Source organism: Dysidea avara, chromosome 11 (genome assembly GCF_963678975.1).
Source record: "Dysidea avara chromosome 11, odDysAvar1.4, whole genome shotgun sequence".
NCBI lineage: Eukaryota > Metazoa > Porifera > Demospongiae > Dictyoceratida > Dysideidae > Dysidea > Dysidea avara.
Window position 1 is genome coordinate 21,481,739 of NC_089282.1, and position 17,473 is coordinate 21,499,211.

General features: G+C 38.4%; 2 protein-coding genes across 2 annotated transcripts in view; both read left to right on the forward strand.

Annotated features, from left to right (window-relative positions):
• Nucleotides 1-5,240, forward strand: part of LOC136238727 (uncharacterized) — a 58,263-nt gene extending 53,023 nt beyond the window's left edge. The window contains exon 3 of the mRNA XM_066029299.1: nt 4,793-5,240. Coding sequence (XP_065885371.1) covers nt 4,793-5,112 — 320 coding nt within the window. The 3' untranslated portion in view covers nt 5,113-5,240. The remainder of the gene's footprint in view (nt 1-4,792) is intronic.
• Nucleotides 5,241-9,201: 3,961 nt separating this feature from the next.
• LOC136238511 (von Willebrand factor A domain-containing protein 5A-like) lies at nt 9,202-11,907 on the forward strand. The gene is made up of 3 exons (XM_066029045.1): nt 9,202-10,503; nt 10,553-10,667; nt 10,782-11,907. Exons 1-3 carry the CDS (start codon nt 9,320-9,322, stop codon nt 11,835-11,837), a joined length of 2,355 nt encoding a protein of 784 aa, XP_065885117.1. The 5' UTR covers nt 9,202-9,319; the 3' UTR covers nt 11,838-11,907.
• The last annotated feature ends 5,566 nt before the right edge of the window (nt 11,908-17,473 follow it).

A 17,473-nucleotide genomic window follows, 5' to 3' on the forward strand; every position in this document is an offset into this window, starting at 1 on the left:
GAGACTTTCAATATTTTAATGAATCAAACTCAGCAAATTGCTATGTTTTATGCAAAAAGTACATTAATTATAATGCATATAAGTGCCCCTGGGATGAAGCTAGTAAGTACTAGATACAGCTACCTAGTGGAAACAGACAGCATAACACATAGAGACACATATAGTAATCTGTAAGTGATAGCTATCTCACTGGTATAGGGACCATAAATCTACTGATACAAAATGTCATGACTTACAATCAAAACATTATAACTACAAATATGCATAGTATGAATTCATTTTGTATAACAAAAGAGATAAATTACTGGAGTTCTATATCTTTAAGCACTGTACACCAAAGCTACAGCAGTATAAGGTCATGCTCAATTTTGCATTTGCTGTTAGAATGTCTGAAAAACTTCATATGGATATGGATGTAGTAAACCTGACTGCTCTATTAGAGTATATACCCGACTGCTCTATTAGAGTATATCAATCTTTTTATAAATAAGTTTTGTAAGTTTTGAAGAGGGTTCATGTTACCTCTGTAAATCCTTCCCTGAGAGATGAATGCAAGCTTTGTCAATTGCTATGCTGTACCATTACACTGTATTACTCACTCATTTTGTCTTGCCACACTAAATGGTTTGTTATGGTCTTGCTTGCAGTCTAATTTTACAAGGGGGTTCCTGAACCCCTTTGAACCCCCTTTCTATGCCCCTGCAGCACTTATGCTGTAAAGCCTTAATAAATTTAAAAAAAAACTTGTTCATTGCAGGGATGTGTTTATTCCTTAGTTGGCTCAGCGATCCAAAAGAGATGATGGATCTCATAGACTCTCAGTACTGATTCCAATATCTAGTTGGGTAACCTTTACTTCAGCAGAACTAATCCTAATAAATCAAGGAAAAGCAAGTTGGCTAATGAATAAAAAGGATTACAACAGTTGCTGTACTTTTGCTTCTGAGCTAAATGTGAGGGGTAATGCCCCTCATACACCCATTCTCTGCCCCTGTTGTGGTTTCCTTGCCATGTGTGTACAGTGTATTATCACATTTTAGTCACATATGTTCGAGGTATTTATAATTGTGTGTGTTTTAAATATCCAATGATGGTTTTCTCTCTCACACACAGGGCACATATTTAGCTATGCAAGATCAAATTTAAGTCTGTAGTCATTCTTTCCTTAAATCATAGGCAGTGGAAGATTTGGGGCTGAAACCCCCTCAGAATGGTATTGTACCAAAGTTATCATTCTTGGAGAACCAGGAAAAAGACCACCAATAATATTATACTCTAATGGAATGCTCAAATACTCTAATAGAGCAGTCAAAGTGCTTCATAAAAACACATTCCTGGGAATCAAACCACTAACCTCTTACTTTGAGAGTTGGTATCTTACCACTGTACTAAGTGTTTCTGGGTGTCTAAAGGCTGTTTTGTATTGCTTATAAATGCTGTAAGTTTATTAACCCTGTAGTCAAACTGCTAAAACTCTGCCAAAAGAGGTTATTATTGGCCCATTTGTTGGTGTTTTAGTTGAAGTGCCTCAAATTGTACCTATAAATTAATTCTGGTAAACTTTGAGACACAATGAAAGCTAAAATAGCTATAGCATAGCCCCTGCAGCTGCTTCCAAAGATTCTAAACTTTGGTCAGCCCTCCCTCACATCAACTATTACCTCCACCGTTGCCTTTGATGTGGCATGCGCTGGTTCACCATAGTAAAAGTAAACAAACAAATATAAGGAAAAATTAGAAGTTTAAACATTTGAGTAGGGATCATTGACAATGAAACAATCTACACCTGAAGCTATATGCTAGTGGACATTTACCATATACATACAAATTTTCAAGGGATGTAGTTTTTCACGGATTTTGCGGTTGATTGGTTTGCTTTCTAATAGAGAACCTCAGTGAAAAATGAGTGATCACTGACATAAAACCATGCAAAGGCTAAAATTTGTTGATCCACGAAAAATATGTACATCGTAATTTTGTACATTATGTGGTAATCCCTACTTCAGTCATGGCTAGAGTTTTATTTGACTGGTGTAATGATTAAGTGGTTCTTTCTGATATTTGAATACAGTGGAACCTCAGTTATCTGGACCCCAATTATCCAGATTCTCAGTTAACCAAACTATGGAAATGACTGCTTTATTAGAGTAATGATTGTTCTATTAGGGTAGTAGAAAATGCCAATATTTATAAAAAAAATTCTTTATGCTAATTTATACACAGTTTCAGAGATACACTTTTCAGACTTGTGGATCACCTCTGGTTTCAAAGGGTTCAATAACTGAGGTTTCGCTGTATGTGTCACGGTACACAGCTACACCCATTGTTTTGTGTAACTTCTATGTTAGAAAATGTACCACTTGTACTTTAACGTGGGCAAAGGCGCCGCTCAGGGCTTAACTTGCATAATTGTCTGGGAAATAACCCGGGTACGTAATATCATGGGAATGTGGTTTGCTCATGGCTTTGATGCCCAACCATACGATACACTTTGACTCATTATATTGAACGACACAGAGCGTTTAAGTGTGGGTTTGGGTTTACAGGTTAGGCTTTACTATATGCACCTCCAGAAGATAGCATGGTCTTTGGATGTGTTTTGTGTTCACAGTGTTCTAGATGATTGTAACTCATCAGACATTGACTGGTCTACACTCACAGGCTTGTCCAACAGTGCACAAATTTTTCTTTGACCATAACTTATCTCATTTGGTCAATTAACCTATATACTCATTGTGGTAACATCTTAAACTTGGTTACCTCTAACCAAGAAGATTTTTTCACATAAACCCTCAGCTATCACAGTCATCAACAAACTATTATCCAATTACCTTTGACATAACAGTACAGAAGCAACATCACAAAGCCACCAGAATAGACAGTATTGGTCCATTAATGTTAAAGCCATGTACTGCTTTACTGTGCAAGCCTCTGATGTTGTGGTATGTACCTGTCTACAAACTGATCAGGAGATAAAACACCAGAACTATTGGCCCATCTCCATCCTCAGCAACATAGGAAAGGTCTTAGCTGGAAAGAATTATGTTCAATAAAAGTATTGACTTTGTCCCAAACAAACTATATCACTCTAGGCACAGTAACCTGATAGGTAAAAGAACTACAGAGCACTCACCCTGTTTCTTTTATACATCAGTATATCATGACTGATAGTGATTTTAATAGCATGGGCTAATAGCCATTAGAGCGTTGTTCATATGTCATTATGCTTTACACACGCCTGAAAAATTGTGATTGTGGTGGGATCTGTTTTTTTAGTTTTCGGACTTTATACTACATTAACCTACTAACTTTGCTATTGGGACAGTAAGTAAATTACTATATTAAAGTTAAGTAGTTAGAATTGTAAGTTACTCACCTGTTATTTAAATCTAGTTGTCTTCTTACTGTTGTTCCATGGTCTGCTCAATGGCTGACACATGGTGGGTAGAAATACACATCCATGCATTGCCCAAACAAACTAGTTGAAACTTAGTGCCACTCTGGCAATATATTTCGAATCCCAGTGTGCTCCTGACAATTTTTTTGTAGCAATTGTCTCATGGCTAACCTTCGAGACATACCAGTAACAGTAGCATGGCTAGAGATTGTAAGCGAAATGATATAATAAAAGCCATATAGCTGTTCCTTTTTGGATGATATTTTTACTTTTCTTCCTTGTTGTTCTATTAGAGAATTTTAATATTCAACAACTATTCTGGCATCATGATTTTGCACACCTACAAAATTGTGTTGAAATTTTCATTTGTATGACATCATAAAATGTTGTTATACGATGCCATGAAATTCATGATGTCGCGATGAATTTTCATTATGACATCGTGAAATTTTATTACAACGTTGTGAATGTCATAACGACATGCTCAGTACGTTGTAGAGTACTGATGGGCAATTGATCCATGATGGATATATACATTTAATATATCACCTATACCACGCTTATGTTGGATTTTGCCGATACAGACGCTTTTGCTTCCATTTGAACACTCACGTTAAACATAATAATTAAGGCATAGTCACTGTAATCACATAATAAGCAGGTGATCAAACAGAAGCTAAAAGGTCTGTATATACATCCTTAACCCTCAGGCGTATGGCCCTCATGTATATATCAGTTGCAACCATGGTATATATTAAACTGTTAAATAAACTTTACTGGCTATATCAAAATTAGGCCACTCCAAATATATTCTCTGTTTCCCATCCTGGACTCAGGCATATTTGCATGTGGGCGGGTGGTCCATTTCCAATATTTCATTATAAGTTTGGCAACTTTTAAAGCCATTATTTGCTTAATGGCACAACCATAAAAAACTGCATAAAAGCATACTTAAGCTTGTACCTTCCTACAAACGTGAATTTGTGCCGACTTAGGTAGCGCTGCTGACACATGAGCTGACACTGTTACAAGATGGGTAGCAGCATGCAAGAACAACTGGAAAATAAGAATATGGAATAATGGAATATTAAGAGCTGACAGTAACCAGATGCGAGCGGTAGACAGGAAAAAGAGAATTTATTTGGAGTGGCCTTATATCATGGTGTTTCCCCAATGGACAAACGATAAAATTTTGAAAAAGAAAAGGTGTTTTTTGCCCATGATTATGTCAACTAATTACTTCCAATCTATTTATATAGGGATCCAAGTAATAAAATGAGGTGAATGATGTTATTACAGCACAGCTAGGTGGGAAAATCCCTACATTTACATGATATAACAATGATTTTGTCAAAGTGTGTTTGTAACCAACTTTGTATCTATCATATCATACAGAGGTGGCCAGAAAAGTAGACATCTTAGATGACACATATCTTACTAACAAGGTGACAAGGAGGATAGCTGTCGACTGGGATGATGTGGGCCTGTATCTGAAAATTAAGGACAGTGATTTAAGCACTATTAGAGCATGCACAAATCCAGTTGGTGCCAGATGCAAAGAAATGTTACGTCAGTGGCTCCAAAGGGATGAGAGTGATCCTAACAAGAGTCCAACTTGGAAAAATATGTATAGGGCCATGATGGAACTGCAGATGGTAAGAGCAGGTGAACAGTTGCAAGATGACATTATTCAGAGTGCTCCAGATATTAATTAACATTGCTAACATTTTTAACATTGTTGATTCTATTTTTGCTATAAGTTGGTTTGCATTTTTGTCCTATATATAGTCTAATGTATTGTGACCTGATTAGTTATAAATCTATAAATTGCTGTGTAATATCATATGCTGGTGACCAGTGATGATCATAGTTTTAATATTACAAAATGTTGATTCAAATATCACCTCAACTGCATGCAAGTTCTAGGATGTGCCCTCATTATTTAAAGGAAACTGTTGATTTAATATTTTATGTCATCAAAATAGTTCTGTATGCGTGGTTCAATCTCAATCTGTTTGGATAGTTTAGTAATATCATGCAATGTAGCCAACACTTCAGCAATTAATAAATAGAAACAGACTTAACACATTACCAGCTATAAGGGACCTCCCCCAGTTTTGGAAATTAAACCCTGAAGGCCGTAATTTTCAACCAAATAATAGAATGAAAAAGTGTGAATGATATAGCTACAAAACTTCAAGATCTAGAAGCTTTAAGCAAAAAGGTATAGTAAGGCTAGATCAGGATGTTACCTTAATTACTAATGTAGGAGAGAAAATAGCTAACTATTGTGACCTGCCATCACAGCCTGATTGCTCTTAAGGAAATGGGAAACAAGGAACTTAATGTGGTGGCCTTGGCTGTTATCAAGTCAACTAGTCGTTCTTCAAAGTTTTGAAGCATTTTGCAACCCGTGTTAATGACATGAAATTTGTAAATATATCTATTAACTTAACTTGTGCGTGCATAATTTCTGTGATTCAGTATCTGCTGAAACTGAAAAACTTAGAAGTGGAAGAATGTTTTTTCAGTTTCGATGTTAAGTATTATAGTATCATAGTTTTCAAGTCCTGTTCAAGGGTGGATTTAGGAGGGTGCATGGGCAGCTGAAGCACCGTGCTCCAAAATTTGCTATCCAGAAAGATGGTGGAAATCACAGAACAGGTGCAGAAAGTATACATGGGCATGAAAAAACATGGAAAGAGTGAGAAAAGAAGAGCTAGTCTCTACTATAGAAATCAAATCAACAAGAGGGGCTCAAAATTGGCAAAACTGCTTAAAAACTAATAGAACAGTCAAGTTAGTCAACTACTCTAATCCATCATTATAATTTTTTAAAATATAAAGAAAGAAGACCAACTCTTAGCTAGACCCCTTCAACTTTGAACTCAAATCATACTGCAGCATTTATGTTGTGCCATTTATATGAAAGCTAGTTACCACTGCTAGAAAAAGTAATAATGATTTCACTTTACACAGGAAAAGTTACAGTAGAATAACACACGATTCTACAATAGGTTTAGTGCTCTATAAAATTAATGCCAAATTGAACAGACTATTATAAGAAGAATAATCTGGCATAATTCTTGTTACCATAGTCTGTTCGATTCAGCATTAATTCTACAGAGCAATTAACTTGTTGTAGAATTCTATGTAATATTTCATTGTGCCTTTTCCTGTGTTACAGTTAAAGTGGCTCCCAATTTAAACCATCAACGGTCACATTCTGATAGCCTCTACTTACTGTATCTTAGATATGAAAACTGCAAAGATTTTTACACCTGTAAGCTGTACCTGCAGATTGTGATTGGGGTATTTTATTTATTTATTTGTTAATTAGCTATCACCTGACTGGGTTTTAACACTAATGTACAATTACATAACTCTAATTGGCTGGTAAAAGAAATCGCAGCAAGAGTGAATGTAGAGCACAGCTGAAAGGTAAAGGTTCAATGTTAAATTTTCTGTTAATTTCGATTAGTTGTATAATTATTAACATTCATTCTTGGTCGCTTCAGATATCAGCAACTTCAAAACACCAGTAACAACACTAATTTGGTGTAACTGGGCATTCAACCTAGAACCCTTTAATTACCAGGCCGATACTCTTGCCTCTCTGTCTCTGTCTCTGTCTCTCTCTCTCACACACACACACACACACACACACACACACACACACACACACACACACACACACACACACACACACACACACACACACACACACACACACACACACACACACACACACACACACACACACACACACACACACACACACACACACACACACACACACACACACACACATGCACACTTGTCTTGTCTTGACACTGCCAGTTCCGGTCACGTGTTCCTCCACCACAGCGGAGGAAGCAAGAACTTGTTGTCACACTGGTGGAACACACTTCTTTAGGTGGACTTTCAGGCCCCCAGCACTCTTCATCCATCGATGACAATATTGGCACTGAACAACTCCACACTGTTCAAAGACGGGCTTAGCTCTTTCTGTTAAACACTTGTGTCTTTTCAGATCTCCAGGCCTCCTAAAACTTCTGCCATAATCATTACAAAGAATAGATTGTTCATGGGGAAAACTGAGTGTAGAATGTTCACTTGTCTCACATTTATGTACAGCTAATCCTCTTCTACTCCTGAACCAGCATTCACATCTCCCACATTGAATTGCATCTGACTGTTCCTCTATAGGTAGCTGTAGTTCTGCAGTACATTTGTGACGAGCCTTACCACCCTCAGTCCTAAAATACCTCTGACATATTGCACACTGCACAGTCCACATCTGAGCTGCACGTAGGTATTCCTGCTCATCATCATCTACAGATTGAAGATACAGTTGTCACCACTGCTTCCTATCTCTTGCTTTATCATACCAACAGCCATCACTAATTCCAAGAGATTGCAAATCTGACTTCAACACATCTCTTCATCTTCTCTTGGGTCCATGAAATGGCTGCACTTGAGGTAGCCACCCTAACAAACAAACTCGTGGCAAACGATGATCATCCATTTTTGCCACATGTCCTAGCCACTCCAATCGTTGTCTTCTCAACTTGGTGGCTATAGTCTCTACATCACCCCATCGTCTTCTTATTGTGGCTGATGATATGTGCTCCTCCCATTGTTGTCTGTTAGAAATACCCAACATTGTTTTGATGCACCTGTGGTGAAAGCCATCCAATTGTTTCAAATGACGACGAAGTGGTGTCCAACATTCACTGCCATACAAAAGGGTGGATTACACAAGCCTGATACACATGACGTTTAGTTTTGATGGACAACTGATGGTCAGTAAAATCAGTTCAACGTAGCGTGCCAAAGGCCTTTGAAGCACTAGCTATCCTCTTATTAACATCTACATCAATACACACACACAAATGCAGCATGCACACACACACACACACACACACACACACACACACACACACACACGCACACACACACACACACACACACACACACACACACACACAACACACACACACACACGCGCGCGCACGCACACATACAAATCACAGCACAGAAAAGAAAGCAAACAGTACTGAAACTTTTTCCTTGATAAAAAGTATCTTTCAATTACAGTTAACATTGTACATGCCATTGCTACAGAAGCCACAGGACAACTGGACAAGGCTATAAAGTCACAAATTGGTAATCATAATAAAATCTGTCTATGTGTGTCTTAAACATATGTGACCGGGCCTGCAAAAACAGGGCATGTGGGCACAAACTACACTCCATCACTCTACAGGTCATATCTCAGTGCTGGAAAAGTATATTTCCATTCTGTAACTTGCATCATGATGCCAATCCAATGCTCACGAAGAGCTGAAAATTGCAATGCCATAGCATAATGATACAAAAAGTTATTAGTGATGAAATTGTGAAAAAGTAGGCAAAAATCATTGGCCCACATGCCGGCCCGGTCACATATATTTATATGATGGTTGTAAAACTCACAAATTTGAGTATAAAAACAATGTCTTTAGATTGCCATTAATTCATTGAATATGTCAGTGTAATGTTATCAAAATCATTCAGTGAAAAAATTTCATTAAATGTGCTACATGCAATGCATAAATAACTACAGCAGCATGGATAACCGGATAGTAGCGTGATTCAGCCTTCAGATCACTAGATTCACTGTTCATGCGTATATCAGTCACATCTAAACAGTGACATGTTGTCTGGAACTGTATCATTGTCAATCCCACTTGTGCACTTGCAGTAGGTGCACATAATTCTAAGTGAGGGCGCGCGCGCCTACCACAAAGCGGTCACCGGAAATGCACTCAAAGCCCGAGGTCACGATATTGTTATTGGTTGAAGTATTCTCGGGTTTGGTTACTTTGTTTAGAAATCGACGGTTTAGTCTCTGCTGACAAGAAGAGGGTCAGGTTAGAAATGGAGGGTTTAGTCTCTGACAAGAAAACGGTTCTTCCACTCAAGGATATTTCAGTACAGGTAAAGGTGAAAGGTTATCTGGTTGGAGTCTCGTCCACTCTAAACTACTCCAATGACACGAGTAATCCTCTGGAAGTGACGTTCCGATTTCCTCTGGAGGAATCATTTGCTGTGGTGGGGTTGGAAGCGATCATTGATGGTAGGAAAGTGAAGGCCACAGTGCAAGAGAAAGAGAAGGCGAGGGATATGTATGACGATGCGATCACTAGTGGATTAACTGCAGCATATGCTGAAGAGAAGACTGGAGATATCTTTAGCTTAAGTCTGGGTAACCTTCCATCGGGAAGTGAGGCGGAGATCAAGCTTAGAATGGTTGGAGAACTACCAATCGAGGCAGATGGACGAGTGAGGTTTACTTTACCATCAGTGTTAAAACCACGCTACACTCCAGAAGTATCAAGTGATCCACTAGCTGCTACACAGAACCCTAGTGTAAAGCAGGCATCTGTTGCTGGGCTGTTCAATTTTCAATTGTGCATAGACGGAGCCAAGAGAGTTGGTGAAGTGTCTTCACCCACTCATCAGCTAAAAACAGAAGAAGCATTGGACTTTGTGAACGTATGCATAGCTGGGGAGGGTCCTGTAAGAGGAGATGTTACAATATTGATTGGATACAAAGATCCTCATGAGCCGATGGCAATGGTAGAAGCAGCAATAGAGGGGAGCAAGACAAAAGAGATGAAGAGTAAAGCAGTGATGCTAACATTTTTTCCAAAGTTTTCTGGCTTAGAGGAGGCAGCTTGTGAGTTCATCTTTGTAGTTGATCGCAGTGGTAGCATGAGAGGTTCTTACATTAAGAGTGCTTCAGAAACACTAGTATTGTTTCTAAAGAGTATTCCACAAGGTTGTTTCTTCAACATTATCAGTTTTGGATCTCGGTATGAATCATTCTTTCCATCAAGTACATCCTATAACCAGGAGACAATGGAGAAAGCTACTCAGTTTGCTCAGGAGCTGAGGGCCGATATGGGTGGTACAGAACTCCTTACTCCACTACAGTACATATTCAAACAACAATCAAAGTCATCAGGTCTCCCCCGACAAGTGTTCATTTTGACAGATGGTTCTGTTAGCAACACAAGTAGTGTGATCAGTGAAGTGAGGAAGAACTGTCACAGTACAAGGTGTGTGGTGAATGTGTTATAGTAGTAATGTGATGATAAGTTGTTGTAGGTGTTTCACATTTGGTATTGGATCAGGAGCATCAAGTGCTCTAGTGAGGGGTATTGCTCGAGCTGGTAATGGATCAGCAGAATTTATTGCTGATAACGAAAGAATGCAGTCAAAGGTGTGTAGCTTGTTTTGATATAATAACAATGAGAAAACATACAAATATGAAACTTGATCTGAAGTATCTAGGTTATCTGTTTAATTTTATGAGTGTATTTTTCTTCACTTATAGGTAATTCGCAGTCTCAAAAAAGCACTACAACCTTCAGCTAATAGCATCACTGTCACATTTGATCTTCCTGGTAGCTATGAGGTGAAGGTGGTACCAGATAAGATTCCCAGTATCTACAATGGCGAGAAGACTGTTATTTATGGTCTTCTGATGGACAAATCAGGTGGCAAAGGAAGAGATGGGTTGATGTGCAAAGCAATGTTGAGTGGTGATATACTTGGAAAGAAGTTTAAATTTGAAATTCCATTTAATTTGCCAGAACAACAGGCAAAGGAACATGCATCAATAATTCACCAGTTAGTAGCAAAGGTGATGATCCAGGAGTGGCAGGATGATGGGGAGCCATACGAGGAGAGACACAAGAAGGAGATCATAGAATTGAGCTGTGATGCAAGTGTGGTGTCCAGGTATACTGCTTATATAGCAGTGGATGAGGCCCAGAACAAACCAATATCAGGAAGTATGCAGAGCTATGAACTGACTGCTAGTGGGAGAAGTCGTATGGCTCGTGGCTTTGGTGGAGGTGGACGGGGAGGACTGAGAAATAAGAATGCAAGAGCATGTTCTGCACCGAACCCTGGAGGAGTCATGTTGTTTAGGTCTAGAAAAGCAGCACCCAAAAAGAAAGCTGGTAAGGCTAAAGATTATGAATTTGAAGAAGATGATGACTCCGACGCAGAGGAACTTTCCTTACCTCCACTGTCAAAGTCTTCAGCTTCATCAGCCCCACCCCCTCCCAAACAGTCTGATCCCAGCTTTATTGTTAGCCTACAACAATTTGATGGTTCATGGCTACTGAATGATAAGTTAGCTAGTGTTGTGTCCAAGTCAGTTGAGGAGCTGAAGAGTTGTTGTCCAGTTTCCTGTGATGTCACCATGATAGCAAACATCTGGGCCACACTAGTTGTGATTGAGTTGTTGAAGAAGAAGTATCCTTCAATGTTGGAGGAGTTAGAGTTGGTTATTATGAAGGCTGAGCAGTGGGTTGGTAAACAAGTGTTACCTTCTGGTGTAGACCTTGCTGTACTGAAGGATAGTGCTAGTAAAATAGTGTGAACAAATGCTACTCCGCATGCTTGTTTTATTTTGCATATGTATATCTAAATAAGAGTTCAACTATATAGTATTTGGAAGTAAATTAGTCAAGAGAAGACTTAGAAGTATATTCAGTTGGCATGACATCATTGTATTCATTAGCATACTATTTGAATATCCATTAGAACTGTACATGTAAGCTGTGATCAGATGGATAAAGCCAATCTAGAAGCTTGAGAGTGGCATATTCATACTGAAAAAAGTCTATTTCAGAAGAGATAGAAATAGCTAGGCACCAGCCTATTATGCTTTTAATTTTGTCTATTATGCTATGCTGCAGTGGTCAAAATTTTTGCCTATTATGCTCAAACTTTTTGCTACAGTTCCCATGTTTGTTACTTTTTTTGTTACTTTCTAATAGATAATGATCAACTTTGGCTTATGAACAACTGAAATGTACTCGTTGTGCATTAAGAATTTGGCTACATTGTAAACTATAATAACAGTCATGTCAACAACTACTTAATGCGATATGAGTGGCATCGACTGTTCTGTTATTGTAAGTCAACCTTTTTCTGTGGCATGCATTTTTGCTTACAGTATAATAATTATTCTGCCTATTATGCTAGCATTATGCTTGATGCTTTCAAGCACCTATTATGCTCAAAATTATGCCAGCATAATAGGCTGGTGCCTAGAAATAGCTCTGGTACTTTACCTTACTGCCCAACAAAGATTTCGGTGCTTAGCTATTCATGCTTAAAGAGTAATCAGTAATATTTGTTCACAACTGTTCAAATAGTAAAATTGTTATTCGTAGCAGTAATTGAGATAACTTGAATAGAGGGGTATTTATAACACAATAACAATATATGTTCACCTGTGTACTCCAACCAAGATTAGTGAGCATGTTGAATAAGTAGTTCTTTTTATTGAATACAAATCCAGCAGACCTCCTTTGCACAGGCTCTATAGGGCTTGAATATATTTTTTTCTGGGTGTACGGTGACAATGATTGATGCATAGTCAAGGATAGATCTTACCGTACTTTGGTAACAGGTGGATTAGGTTTCGCCTAAGGAAATTTGTTCATTCCATGTTAGTCGTTGGTCTATGCTAACCCCTTGGTATTTAGCAAGAGGTACTGTACTTTTTGATGTAGTAAGATATGTGGATGTGGTATAGTGACTCTAAGAAACTTGCATTTGGAAAGGTAAATATCATGTTCTACTTAAGCTTCTTTATTAGCCCATTGTCTTAGGATGTTTAAGTTGGCTTGCAACTGGAAGCATTTATCTGTTGTGAACATTCAATTATCAGCAAGATGGTGGTGGTTCACATTACCACCCCAGTGATCTCTTCCTGTTTCATGGTTTTTTCAACGACCCCTATATATATTCCCCTTTTGAAATCTCCAACTTCTAATTCATCTAGTTTGAGCACTTCAGCTAAATCCATTATGTTATTTTTATTGAAAACAATTTTGCACTGTACATAGTATACAGTTAATCTTTGGTATAACTACTGAACAAAACTGCACAAACAAAATGATGGCAAATTTTAGGTTTGTCTAAAATAAACTTACTGTTCCATTTTTACTTGATACTCACTATAGTGGATTTATACTCCTTGCATGCAAAGAACCACCAGAGGGTTGAACTTCACAAAAAATACTTATGGCTAGAAACCTGGGGGTACATGCACGAACTGCAAACTATACAGCTATAGATCATATATCATATTGTAGCTCACATAATACGCATCTACTTTTTCCTTCCACTCACCGGTATCTCTTGTAATCTTGTAATATGTTGCATGAAGAGTTTCATGCTTATTTTTATTGTTGTACAATGGTTTATTAATAATATTATTGTTATAAATATACATAGTAGTGGCGTAGCCAGGAATTTTGAAAGGGGTTTTCCAAATGACAGAGCAGGGGGTCTGGGGGGCACAGCCCCCCAGAAAAAATGGGGGGTTAGGGGGGCATAGCCCCCCGGAAAATTTTTGAGTTTTACACCCAAAATGCATGCAAAAATAGTGTGTACAAATAGTAAGTTATTGACTCTATACATGTATGCTTAAAGTTACAGCTAGGTTATATTAATTTTTGTTCCATTAGTCTACGATTTTTCTGCAGGAACTGTGACCTAATCTCTGCTGTTGACGGTATTAGTGATGAATGCTGGTGAATAGTTAGCAATGCCAGTCCAGTTAATCTTTCTTGACTCATAGTGGAACGCAAGTAGGTTTTTATCCTTCGAAGTGCACTGAAAGATCGTTCAGCTTCACACGATGTTACAGGAATTACCATCATACGGATCAAGAACTTCCTAATGTGTGGGAACAGAAGTGGACTGGCATGCTCCAGGCAGGCTTTAGGAGTAGTGGGAAGCGTCTTGCCTTCAAAATACGAGCGCCAAATGTCAGGCTCAGCCTTAGCCACACTAGTGCTATCAATATCAGACCTAAAAAACTCCAATAATTCATCATCAGTTGCTTTCTCTTCTAATGAAAAGCAAGAAGGAATGATTCCTAGACATCTTATTGCCTTGATTGAATGAGATGTAAATCTGCGGTCAATTTCAGTCACCAGGTGATCTAAGAATGCAATAGCCAACGACCAACGATAATATTCTTCTGCATTCTCTGCAGGATGATTCTCAGGAGCTGTCTGTCTAGAACACCTTCGAGGAGTGTTTACTGAAACCTCATACTTCTCTGCAAGATGTGATGCACTATTGAAGAGGACATGAAATTGATCATTGATATTTGAGCGAACATCGGTCAAGACTTTCCGCAGAGTAGCAACATGCTCAGTAGCCTTCATAATATCCATTGCTTTGGCTTGTAAAGATGTGGTTAAATTGTGGGTGAATGACATATACCTTTCAACCGTAAGCAATGTGATAATAAACTCGAAATTGAGCATGGCTTTAGAAAGTGACATTGCATCTGTGGTGGAATCTCCAGACCAATCCGATGAATTGGTGGTCACTTGGTCAAATGCCCAAATGATGCTTTCAAACATTTCAACAAATATTTGGAGGGCATCAATTCTTTGGACCCATCTGGTTTTACATAAAGATTTCAACTTGCTTGTTGACAAACCATCAGCAGCAGCAGCACAGAAAGTGTTCAGCAAATATTGGCGCTTTGGATGATTGTCAAAGAATTTATAAACTTTATCAATAATGCCAAGCATATTCTGGACCTGAATCAAGCGGCATGCCTGCACTATAGCCAAATTAAGTATGTGGAAACAGCAGTGGGAATATATAGCAAGTGGATACTTTTGTTGAATTATAGCAGCGCAACCCTTGTATTTCCCTGACATGTTGCTTGCCCCATCATATGCCTGCCTTCTCAGTTTGGATGGATCCAAATGACAATCAGCTAAAGCCTTCTCAATCGTAGTTGCAATTGCTCTACCGGTTACTCCCTCACTAAGTTCAAAGAATCCCACAAAAGACTCACACACCTGATCGTTTGCAACATATCGAACTGACAAAGATAACTGTTCTTTATTGGAGCTGTCAGTACATTCATCACAAATGACAGAATACACCCCACTTTCTGCCACTTGCTTTGACAATCTGTCCCAAATCAAATGCTTGCAAATTGAAATTATTTCGTTTTGTGTATCTGGGCATGTATACTGTGCATTTTTAGGGGCATCAGTGAGATGCTTTTGAAGGGTTTTGTCACCAAGAGCTCTAAATTGCAAGATGGCTTTAAAATTTCCTTGATTGCTGGACTGAGCTTGTAATTGACTGTTTGCATCTCTATGTCCCCGTAGTGCAATATTTTGTTTCCCACATAAAACAATGCAATCTATAATTGCGTCAAGCCTGTTACAATTGAGATCATATTGCTCTTGCCTATGTTTATTTATGGTGGTGTCGATGGTAGGCTGAACACCAGCATGTGCATCTTTGAAACTTTTCATAGCTAGTGAGCATTTAACGTGTGTTGGACAAGTAGAGTGTAATTTTAGCTTCTGATTCAAAGCAGTCCAGTTTGAATAAGGCTTTTCAACAAAAATTTTGCCATTACCACCATCTGAACCAAACAAGCAACATGGAAGGCAAAGGCAACCATCAAGTTTGGATGTGTACCCAAGCCAACTGTATAATCGCAAATATTTGCGCTGAAAAGAACGATTCTTTCCAAATTCAACCTTGGTAGGAAATTGGTATGATGAAGGAGGATTAAATGATGAAAAATTAAGCAAAATATCTAATTTGTTGGTATCTGACAGACCCTTTCTCAAAAGGGTTTCACAATTCCTGGGCAGTTGCTCATTGTGCATGTCGGTTACTGTAGAGGCACTCGGAGACACAACTAAGGCATCATCAAGAGGTCTAGGGGTGCCCGGCCTGTCTAAATCCAAACTCTCATTGTCTGAATGCACAGAGTCAGAATCAGGCTCAGTACATTCAGCTGTGGCAGGCCCCTGTTTAGATGGCACCTCATCAGAATCCTCAATGTGGCTAAAAACAAGAGCCAAATAATTAAAAATTTAACTTCTGCATGCCACTCAAAACTGTCACAAAAATCGCTGTCAAAACCATACCTCAGCCCAGCTATCTATTTCTATAACGTTTCTTACCTTTTCTTCTGGAAAAAAATCGCTAAAAGTTCCTGTCCACGACGCTTCATATCACAAGCACTATAAAACGGTGTTCTATATAAAGCACACCATAAACTATTCGAGTGTGGTATTTGATTTATATTAAAGCTCAAGCAAGCGCTATTTAAGGCATCTCAGTATTCTAGGTGGCAAGGTAGTTAGCTACAGTTAGTATAAAACTTGCATAGGGAATACTTATATTGCTACATAAATAATTTTTAATAAATTTTTCAAACTCATTTTCAAAGGGGTTTTCCAGAAAACCAGGAAAACCCCCTCGCTACGCCACTCCTTGCAAAGAACCACCAGAGGGTTGAACTTCACAAAAAATACTTATGGCTAGAAACCTGGGGGTACATGCACGAACTGCAAACTATACAGCTATAGATCATATATCATATTGTAGCTCACATAATACGCATCTACTCTTTTTCCTTCCACTCACCGGTATCTTTTGTAATCCTGCAATATGTTGCATGAAGAGTTTTATGCTTATTTTTATTGTTGTACAATGGTTTATTAATAATATTATTGTTTTAAATATACATAGTTACAGTGTGCGAAATAACGTCCGGACACCGGACAATTTCCGGTCAATTACACTAGGTGTCAGGTCATCATTGAATTTGTCCGGAAATAATGTCCTTTCAAAGTTTATAATGTTAGCATTGGGCTAGGAGGGAGGCCAGACATGATGGTATTGACATGTAATTAAGTTATTTGCTTTTGGTTTGTACTGACCACAAGGGTATGCCCAAGATGTACTCTGAGGTTAACAGTTTACTATGTTGTGCCAGCCTACTTGTCTCAGTCACCTGTACTGCAGTAGTAAAATGTATTTTTAACCTGATTACAGTTAGTAGCTTTTACTTGTGGTATCCATGATCACCTGTACAACCAGTTTTTAAGCTAGAATGAACAAGACATCAGTGCATCTATTTATATTAGGGATAGAGCCATTATATATTCTAAGCCATGGCAGCTGCCAGCATAAGCAAAGTTTGACCACATAGCTTTATCATTC